Genomic DNA, 10,312 nt, shown 5'->3' with positions numbered 1-10,312 from the left:
CGACATATCACAAAGTGAGGGTAGGCCTACTCAGCTGGTTGAGTGTCTACCACGTGTCAGTAGTCCAGCTTCAAATCCAGGCCAGCCCCTTTGATGCATATCATCCACTCTCTCCTTCTCCCCTGCCTTTCCTGTCTCTACACACTGTCTCTATCAATTGAATAATAGAAAGGCAGAAATTTAAAAAAATATTTTAAAAAAGAAAAAAAAAAAAACATCACATAGGTGCCTAAAAAGAAAAAGCCGTATGAAGAAAACTTCTTATCAACAACACCAATAAGACAACCTCTTAACCAAAGAACATGAAAATCTTTCTGACAACAACACAATGGATCATAATGTGCTCGTGTTAATGATTCAACCAAGTAGAGACAAAACTGACAGGGATGAAACTGATCTTGGATCATAGATTAGATAGACACAGACTCACTGTACAGGGAGTAACGGGCAAAGGTTCTTTTAGGGATCAATCTCCACAAACCTTTTACATTCTACTGGAATTAGATTCACACATGAGGTGTGAGGATGGCGACTTTGAGGAAACAATATGTGGTGAGCAGAAATGTGTACTCTGAGGACAGCTTTGCTGAAGATCACAAGAAGGTCTACAGAGCACACAAATCCATCCTGGACCATGTCAAAGAGTATCTGACGTGAGTGAGTCCTGGTTATGCAGAGATGAGTATTGTGGTCTCTGATCTGGCGTCATCATTTTTTCTGTTTGTGTACAGTTGTGATTCAAAACGTGCCAAGAATGCAGTACTGTCTCTTCTGCCCATCATTGGCTGGTTGAGGATCTACAGAGCGAGAGAGTGGCTGCTGGGCGATGTGCTGTCTGGGATCAGCACCGGATTGGTGGCTATCATGCAAGGTGAGGTGCAGGACAAGTCTGCGACTGGAAACTTATCATCACTGTTGTTCATTCAAGGCAACTAAAGAAATTTGGCTAAGTTTAGGGAAAGATTGGGGTCATGGTCTCATGAGAAAAACAGTGACACTGACTACTGATCTGTCATCCAGGCCTCCATGCTTTTCTTTAACTGTACTGTCTGTTCATCACATTATTTTTAGAAACAATGCATAGGAATACATCGTTTAAAACTGAATTTTGCTCATTTCAGATACAGATACAGATGTGCTGTAGAGAGCCCTAAATCTGACACTCATGTGCCCCTGAGGTGATAATAACTTAATGATGATTACAGTTGTCGATCCTTGATGTTGTGCCAACATGAGGTCAAAAAATTAACTTTGAATACTTTGATTTACATTCAAATTGCTGTAAAAGTAATCACTAAAAACTAAAAACTACCTCTCAGCCTCCTTCTATTTGTGCTACTTGCCAAATGTTAGCATGCTAATATGCTAAACTAAGGTTAACAGCAGCATTTTAGCTTTGTCATGTTAGTATGCTGACGTTAGCATTTGCCGCCATGCCTAATTTAGCCTCAGACATGCTAGCATGGCTTTGTCTTAAATTTGGTAAATGCAAATGTGTCCAGCAAACGTTATCTCCCAGAGGTTTCAGTTTCATTTTAATTTTGCTCTTTAAAAATCACAGAATTTCTACAATTAATTATAAATCTGTGGATAAACTGGTGGAATAGCTTCTTTTAGTAAGTTTAATAGCTAGTTTAGTAACTAAACAGGTCTTTAAAATTTTCTAGTAATTTTTGGAAATCTTTTTTTTTTTTACTATCCCTTCATCTTTTGTTTTCTAGTTTACATGAAAAATATGAATTTCATTTAAAACTTCATTCCGTGTTTGTGGTTTTTCGTGGTCTCACTCAGGACTTGCTTTCTCCCTGCTGGCCTCACTGCCTCCAAGCTATGGCCTGTACACGGCTTTCTTCCCCATGCTCACATACTTCTTCCTCGGTACTTCGAGGCACATATCTGTAGGTATGTCGTTCAGTGCTCAGTCACTGCAAAACATTTCCTTATTTTCCTCATAACAAGTGAAATAGAACAGTAACTTCATTTTTCAAAAGCAGCCGGAATATCTCGGAAAAAGAAAGAAGTATTTAATCATTTATTTTTACTTAAATCTATAACTGATCTTGTGAAGCATTTTGATCTCAAATTGTCCCCTCAAGTAATAAACCCTGTTATAAAGCTTAAACATATCACTCTCTGTTTGGAAAAGTTATTGATCTTATCCTGTTTGATCAGTGGAGATAAGATAAGATGTGATATGGCTCAACAGTGTCTTCCTGACCCATCCACACCCTTGTCCCCTGCAGGCTCCTTCCCAGTCCTGAGTCTGATGGTCGGTGCCGTGGTGACCCGCCTGGTCCCAGAGGACGGACCACCAGCAAATATCACAGGCTTTGAGGGTCTGACCCAGGACCAGCAGAGAGTCCTGGTGGCCTCTTCAGTGACCTTCCTTATGGGGATTTTCCAGGTAGACTTGACTCTGTTTCTGTTAATCTGCATGTCTTTAGAAGAGTTTTCTAGCCAAGCTTCCTTTCTGTCCCGTGCAGCTTGCCATGGGTGTTCTGCAGGTGGGCTTCATTGTTGTGTACCTGTCAGACACTCTGGTGTCCGGCTTCACCACAGCAGCTGCTGTCCACATCCTGGTGTCTCAGCTCAAGTTTGTGTTGGGGTTGACTGTTCCAGGCATCAACGGACCACTCTCTATCATATATGTAAGTAAAGATGTGACAGTTTCATTATTAGATAGACCACACTCAATGTGTTCATCATTCAGGGAGTGCAGGAGAATATACAGCTTAAAATAGGCAACCAGTCCTTACAATGTAGGAAAAACAGCATAAACTAGAATGACCTTACAACTAGTGACAAATCCCATGATCCTGTCTGGGAAATACACTTATTTACTTTCTAGTCGAGCGTTAGATGAGAAGATCGATACCACTCTCATGTGTTGGCAGCAAATATGAAACTACTGCCAGTAGCTGGTTAACTTAGCTTAGCACAAAGACTGGAAACGGGGAAACAGATGTCTGGTTCTGTCCGAAGGCAACACCTTCCAAACTCTTTTATTCAGTGGTTCTCAAACTTTTTTATGTCAAGGACCCTAAAGTGATACAAATTAGACCACAGACCCCCATCTGATTAGATTTTGTGTTTGAAACTCATGACCAAAGTCGTCATACATTCTGTCATTGTGTTATTTGTGGATGGACTTAGTGAAGACAACTTACTCTCCTTTTTGCCAGGGACCCCCAGGGGTCCTTTAGGGGGTTCCCACCGTGAGAACCACAACTCTAATTAACATGTTGTATCTTATTTGTTTAATCCATAGTCTGAGCCAAACTGATGCTGGCTGTTGCACAACTGTACAACAGAGGAAAGTAGACAATGAAACTAATGTGCAAACTGTTGTGGCATTTGTTCCTGTCCTCTGGAAACTCATTTGTTGAGCAGCCAGTAGTTTCTCTATTGGTAGCTAATTATCTCGAACTCTTTATATCTCATATTATGTTTGCAGATCACCTGCAGCCTTGGCTGTGACTGTGACACACACAGTAAACCACTGTAATGGTGCTGATTATAAAAGTTGAATGAAGTCCTAAATATTTTTTAATCGTAGTGCAAAGTGCATGTTGCATAAGTGCACAATTACACAGAGGCAGTTCTCAGTTTGATAGCCTTCTTTATGATTTTTGTAGCATCTTCATTTGGTTTCTCATGGAATTCTGCCCAATTAAACTGTGGAAAATATCTTACTTTAATAAAGTGTTTTTGCTTTTTTATGCACCCAGACCCTGGATAAGATCTTTGTCCAGATCACCTCTACCAACATCTGCGACCTGGTTATGTCCATAGTGATCATGGTGGCGGTGTTCATCGTGAAGGAGCTGAATGACAAATACAAAGCCAAACTGCCGGTGCCTGTCCCCATAGAGGTGATCATGGTGAGGGAAGCCTCTTAAGTAGATACTGGTTTTATGTGGTTTTATTAAAGTAAACTTTGCAATACTATACCCATACGCAAATGTAATACATGTATATATATGTTGAATTTCCATATATGAAATATATGTACATATAAAATAAAAACATTATTTATGAAATCTACTAGAAATTGGAACAATTTAATATATTGACATATACCGTATGCCTAGCCCATATTTGTATGTTTGTATTGTAGACATATAATACCCATGATTATGTAAATATATACCCATCCCAAAGCCTGTCAATATATGTAGATATTATACACACTGGGGTCCAAAAGTCCCAGAATGGGAAAATTGATGTATTTAAAATTCATGAGAAATAAATAATAAAAATATATACAAGCATAGGCTATTCAAATTTTATATTTGTATTGTTTTAATAAACTTGCATATATAATTTAAATATATGTAATTGTGAACATACTTATATGGTTGCAAAATGTTATAGCATATAGAAATTCACATTATAGATATTTTTATTATGTATGTACATATACAGTATAAATGTTACTATGGGTATTTCATATATGTTTTGAATTTATATCTTCATATAGCCAGAAGATGTATATATATGATGATAATATATTCCCAATAGGTGACATATATGAAAACATCACTCTTGATATAGGGACATATATGTCATATATTACATTTCTGTATGGGTAATTTTCCAAAGTATAGCATATATTTTTAGATTAATTTGCTTCCTTCCACACAGGCACTGGTTTGAGATCATGCCAGTACAACCCCAGAAGATAAGTCATACAATATCAAAAAACAGGGATTTTTTGAATTGAAGATATGGTAGTTACTTGTATTAATTTCCTCAACTGGTATTTATCAGCCAATGACAAAATACAGACGACAGGGTTTCCGTCAAGCTTTTAAACAAATCAATTTAGGAGTGTTTCCAAAAAAAAGAAAAAAAATCCATGTATCTGGATTAGCACACAACAAAAAGGCATCTCAGTGTTTGCTACTTTGAAGGATCCTCTATCTAAAGCAAGTTCTAGGTCTCCACAAGTATGTTTTTTTTTACAATAATGAATTGATAGCAACAGTTGCCGATGTTCTGCAGACTCTCAGGTGTCCTCTCTATCCTCACAGACTGTCATAGCTTGTGGGGTGTCCTACGGCTTCAACTTCGAGGAGAGATATAATGTTGATGTTGTTGGCAAGATGGTTAGTGGGTAAGTTTCAAGTTCTCCACATACAGTGAGTCTGTTTGCTGCTGTTTTCATCGGGTAATTCAGAGAATTTTAATGAAACAGCTTTATCTTTCAGGTATGAGCCTCCCATTGCACCCAATATGGAAGTGTTCCAGGAGAGCGCAGTGGAGGCCTTTCCTGTAGCCATAGTGGGGTTTGCTGTTGCCTTCTCTGTGGCCAAAGTCTACTCTATCAAACATGATTATGTCATTGACGGCAACCAGGTGAGTTACAATAACAAGTCCGCCTCTCCTTTCTGGCTCTGATAGAGGAAAAAGAGTTAATTGCTTACAAGAATATGACTCCTATTTTTGGTTATGAGGATATAAAGTCACCTCGAGAGTTGTTTTCATATCAAGGTTGGGTGTGAGCTTCCATGTGTTATATGTAGAACAGCAGTTCAAATCAAGCCAAAACAAAGGCAGCCTTTCATTACCTTTATCCATTATCTCATTGTTCTGTCCCAGGAGCTCATTGCATTTGGGGTTAGCAACATATTTGGTGCAAGCTTCAGATCGTTTGCAGCCAGCACAGCACTCTCCAGGACAGCTGTGCAAGAGAGTTCAGGAGGCAAAACACAGGTCAGAAAACAAGTCCCTCCATTCCCAGAATCTGTTTCCTGGGTTGTGAACTTTAACTGAGTCAATATTTGCAGATGTTTCTGTCTTCAAAAAGATTTAATTGTAATTGTCACTCTACAGTCTGGTTTATGTCATTATTAAATATTAACCTTTCTTTTTAACAAATGTAGATTGCAGGGTTGGTCTCAGCCATGATGGCAATGATTGTGACTGTGGCACTTGGATTCCTGCTAGAGCCACTTCCCAGGGTGAGACCCACTTCTGCAATGTATTATCTCATGCAGACATGGTGGACGATTTTTTTTTTTTTTTTGATTTATGTAGCTTATATGGAAGGAAAATTTGTAATTTTCCTGTCATGTTGATTCATATACATCATAGAATGAAGGAATATTATTTTTCTTACACACACCTTTAATATTGAATTTGACTGCAGTCTGTCCTGGGTGCCTTGGTGATCGTCAACCTGAAGGGCATGCTGATGCAGTTCAGAGAAATCCCGTACCTGTTGAGGAGGGACAAACTAGAATGTGTAGGTGTTCAGTAAATGTCTTAGAGCTTAATGACAAAATGTTCATGTATTTATAGAATCCAGATATTCAGCAATTTGGTTGTTCACTTGCCACAGTCTGGTCTCTGTCAGTGTTTCACCTCTGGTGTGTCTCTACAGGTGGTGTGGGTGGGAACGTGCCTGGGTGCCATCCTGCTGGGCCTGGATCTCGGTCTGGCTGTGGGCTTGGGTGTGGAGCTGCTCACTGTTGTCTTCAGGACTCAGTTGTAATGATACAATTCATAACATTTGATATCAGTAAATATGCAAAATGACTTCAGGAAATAATAAAAAAAAACATGGGTTTACTATTGTAGAAAACCCCTATACAGTACACAGTAACTATGTAGTAAAGCAAAATCTTATTGTCACTTTAAGTTGACATTTTTTACACTTTTCTGTATAAAGTGAGATGTCTCACTGTATTTTAAAAATTATGTAAGAAGATTAGTGCCACATGAAAAAAAAAAAAACAACTACTGATTTCAACCTCAGAATTCTCAGAAAAAAGTCTAAATTCTGGGGGGAAAAAAATCACATGTGGCCTTAATCATCTTCCGTAATGAATGACCATGATTCATAAGCATAAAAAAAATCTCAGTTTAATTCTCAGTTTACTTCTCACTATTGAAAATGCCTGAGTGTAAACACTCAGTAAAATTATCTTTGGTGCTTTAGGTCAAATCACACCTGTTGCCAGCCTTCATCATGCAGTACATGATGAAGGCTGTGCTCGGCATCAGCTTACAGGGTTTCCTGGTACTGAAGTTCAGTTCAGCACCATATAGAGCAGCTTGTGCTCATCCGAAACTCCTCTTGGCACCATAGTCATGCCGTTTGGTGATAATAATAATAATTCATGTATTTTTTAGGGGTTATGCTTTATCTTTATGGTCTCCACCCCCTGAACTACAAAGGCCAATATTTATGTGAAACCCTCTTCATGTCTCTCCAGTCCCCGCTGTTCTGTCTTGGCTAACATCCCTGGGACTGACCTCTACAGGGATCGCAAAGATTACCTGCATGTAAATATCTTAAGTTACTTAGTCTGCTGTTGTAACCATGTGTGAACAATTCTTGAAATAATGTTTTCTCAGGCTTTTCATTGAATGATATTATTGTCAACTGATTTATGTTTGTTTAATCTTGATGCTTTTCTTCTCAGACATCCGAACCATATGGAGTCAAAATCTTCAGGATACCCTCTCCTCTCTTCTTTGCCAATATAGAGTTCTTCAGGGAAAAGCTTGTAGAAGCTGTATGTATATGACTTGTCTCCCTGTGTTTTGGTTAGTATTTCTCTGTGAATATGTAACGTGAATATAATGTCGGCACTGGGTTGTTCCAGGTTGGGTTTAACCCCTTGAGAATTCTGAGGAAGAGGAACAAGGCCCTCAGGAAAATCAAGCAACTATTGCAGGAAAAGGATGATCATGTCACAGAGGTGAGACATAAAACTGCAACAAACTCAAGCGAGCTGAAGGAAAAAAAACCAAAAACGATTGTTCAGATTTGTTCTCTCGAGAAGCTTCAAGCCTACTTTCATACATTTGTCTGACAGAAGGGTTTGGCGGATTTATTTTGCCAAACAACTGATGAGTCTTACATGAAAACGAAGGAGTTGGATCTGCCCACTGACGTCAAGGGCCTTCCTTTCCGGATGGACTGGAGCGCCGAGCTTCCCGCTAGCATTAGTGTTCCCAGAGTGGACCTCCACAGCCTGATCCTGGACTTCTCTGCTGTCTCCTTCCTGGACGTCTCTGCTTTGAAGGGACTTAAAATGGTAAAAAAAAAAAAAGAAAAGCTTTTCACAGTGGCTTCCGGTGCTAATGGCAAATGCATTGTCACAAATAAGTCCTGAAAAATGTATTTATCTGGCTGTGTGGCGGTGTGCAATGAGTGTCTAATCGCAGTGACAAATACTGGCTGCATTTTCTGTTGTTGCTTCAAAGTAAAACCTTCCCTATATGAAGCAGCAGCAGGGAAATATCTGTTTACAATACCAGCAATTTTAGCTCCAGTAGGACAGCGGTGGTGGAAGAGGCTTTTAAAGGTCCCATATTTGTGTTTTATCAGAAGTGTTGATCTCCATCAGAAGATATATTTGTGGTTTTAAGAACCAAAAACCATCTCAGTGTAGTTTCACATCTCCTCTCTCAGGCTTCTCTCTGGAGCTCTAGTAACAACAGGTCATTGAGCCAATCAGAAGAGAGGCTCTGAGTCTCTCTTCTGATTGGCTGACTGTTTTCTGAGTGAGCTAATAAAAATATAGCAGATTTCAGGTAAACACTCAGAGGAACCAAATCCTGCAAGGTTGGATGATCGGTCCAGGTGGGCGGGGCTTGGGGCATGGCTGAGAGCAGTGACTGCTTTGTTGTGACATCACAAAGTTCCAGAAGTCCTGACAGCTGGTTTTAAGGCTCAGTTTCTGAATACAGGCTGTGTGCATTTCTCTGTGGACTGAGGCTTTGATACTTTCACAGTATTAATATAGAACCTAGACCTGCTTTATGATCAAAAAAAGACTTGGAAATCTAACTTTTTACATTATGGGACCTTTAAATCCAAAAAAGTAAAAGTACCAATACATGTACGTGAAAATGCTCCACTGCATATTAAAGTCTTACATTCAAAATCCGGATCAGCAAAATAAAATGAAGAGTGACAGTAGTTGTACTGGTTTTGTAATACCCATGTCATTAAAATCTACTGTTTATTGCTGCTTATCACCACAGGCAATCAAAGAGTTGATCCGAATTGATGTGGATGTTTACATCGTGTCATGTGATGGTGAGTTTCATTAGCATTTCTTAAATGCACGAGACAGAATCAATGATTACACAGACCATGAGAGAATATTACCTGTGTAAACCCATAATCCTCTTCTCAGACAGCCCAACCCCAACGTGAAAGTTTAAATGAGAGAAAAATTGTGCAGCTCATGCTGTAAATGCAGTCCATGTGTGTTGACAGCGTACATCCTGGAGAAACTACACAACTGTATGTTCTTCGACGATGAGATTCTGACGTCCATGTTCTTCCCGACCCTTCACGACGCCATGCTGCACGTGTTGGAAAAACACAAGGGGGACAAAAGTAAAGGCTGGGTGGTAAGAAAAAAAACTCCTCATGGGTTCTGTCATCGTTCTCTATGACCTGGTGTGATTATTGCCATCCTCTGGTCCCACAGTAACAGGAAACTCATTGAACTCATCTCTGCTTACCCACAAGATGTGGGTACACACCCTTTGTCAAGACCTTGATTAATTATGTTTTCTTTTTTTTTTTTTTTTAATAGTTAACAGATACCAAACTCTAGCAGAGCATCTGTCTCCAGGGACATCCATTCATAAGGAAGACTGTTCATCTACAGACTACGATGAAAACCTGTTTACTCTGAACCAGTTTAATCTTCCACTCACTATATTGTCACCATGCAGTGTTCTGTATGTTTAGTGAGGGAGTATGCTGCTTTATTATAGTTCATAATTTCATTTGATTTCTTTGAAGATGGTTCAGTTTGTTTGTTTTTATCACAGGAGTCTGTCATTTCATGTTTTACATGTGTCTGTCCATTGTTGCTACTTTTGCTTCTGTGATTTCATGTAACTGTTAACCGGGTGTTGCTGTAATAGAGCACATATGTTCGGCCAACCAACCCTGAATAAATAATGGTTAAATAAAACACATGGTATACATCTCAAATATCTCAAATCCAAATGTGTTTTGTTGTATAACCAGGGGTATTTAACAGGATGTAAGCTTTTCAAAACACTGCATTAAATTTATAAACCAGGACAAATCCAACTCAAAAAAAGAAGAAAGCTGCTTATATTTCAGCTAATTAATGTCAGGACAGGACATAAACTGACCCTCTGCATCAGACAGAATGAAAACGTGCCTGCATATTTTAGAACCAACCATGCCAAGTCATTTTCTGATGTTCAGAAAAAAAGGCATTACTATTAAAATTCAGAGACAACTAAACTAAACAGCAGTTCCCTACCACACAGGTTTCCAGACACAGTAGGAAAGCATGAACAAAAT

The 10,312-nt window shown here is 39.0% G+C and overlaps 1 protein-coding gene across 1 annotated transcript; it reads left to right on the top strand.

Annotated features, from left to right (window-relative positions):
• Nucleotides 1-386: 386 nt before the first annotated feature.
• LOC139635013 (chloride anion exchanger-like) lies at nucleotides 387-9,979 on the top strand. The gene is made up of 19 exons (XM_071501900.1): nucleotides 387-653; nucleotides 732-871; nucleotides 1,792-1,902; nucleotides 2,244-2,404; nucleotides 2,484-2,648; nucleotides 3,729-3,881; nucleotides 5,034-5,116; nucleotides 5,211-5,358; nucleotides 5,602-5,715; nucleotides 5,886-5,963; nucleotides 6,152-6,247; nucleotides 6,386-6,492; nucleotides 7,221-7,290; nucleotides 7,431-7,523; nucleotides 7,614-7,709; nucleotides 7,827-8,048; nucleotides 9,001-9,055; nucleotides 9,239-9,375; nucleotides 9,564-9,979. The coding sequence occupies exons 1-19, from the start codon at nucleotides 526-528 to the stop codon at nucleotides 9,582-9,584; spliced, it is 2,178 nt and encodes a 725-aa protein (XP_071358001.1). The 5' UTR covers nucleotides 387-525; the 3' UTR covers nucleotides 9,585-9,979.
• The last annotated feature ends 333 nt before the right edge of the window (nucleotides 9,980-10,312 follow it).

Source organism: Trachinotus anak, unplaced genomic scaffold, assembly GCF_046630095.1.
Source record: "Trachinotus anak isolate AG129_WGS33_773 ecotype Australia unplaced genomic scaffold, CSIRO_AGI_Tana_v1 ptg000018l, whole genome shotgun sequence".
Classification (NCBI taxonomy): domain Eukaryota; kingdom Metazoa; phylum Chordata; class Actinopteri; order Carangiformes; family Carangidae; genus Trachinotus; species Trachinotus anak.
Note: the sequence above shows the minus strand (reverse complement) of the source record. Positions and strands in the feature narration are given on the sequence as shown.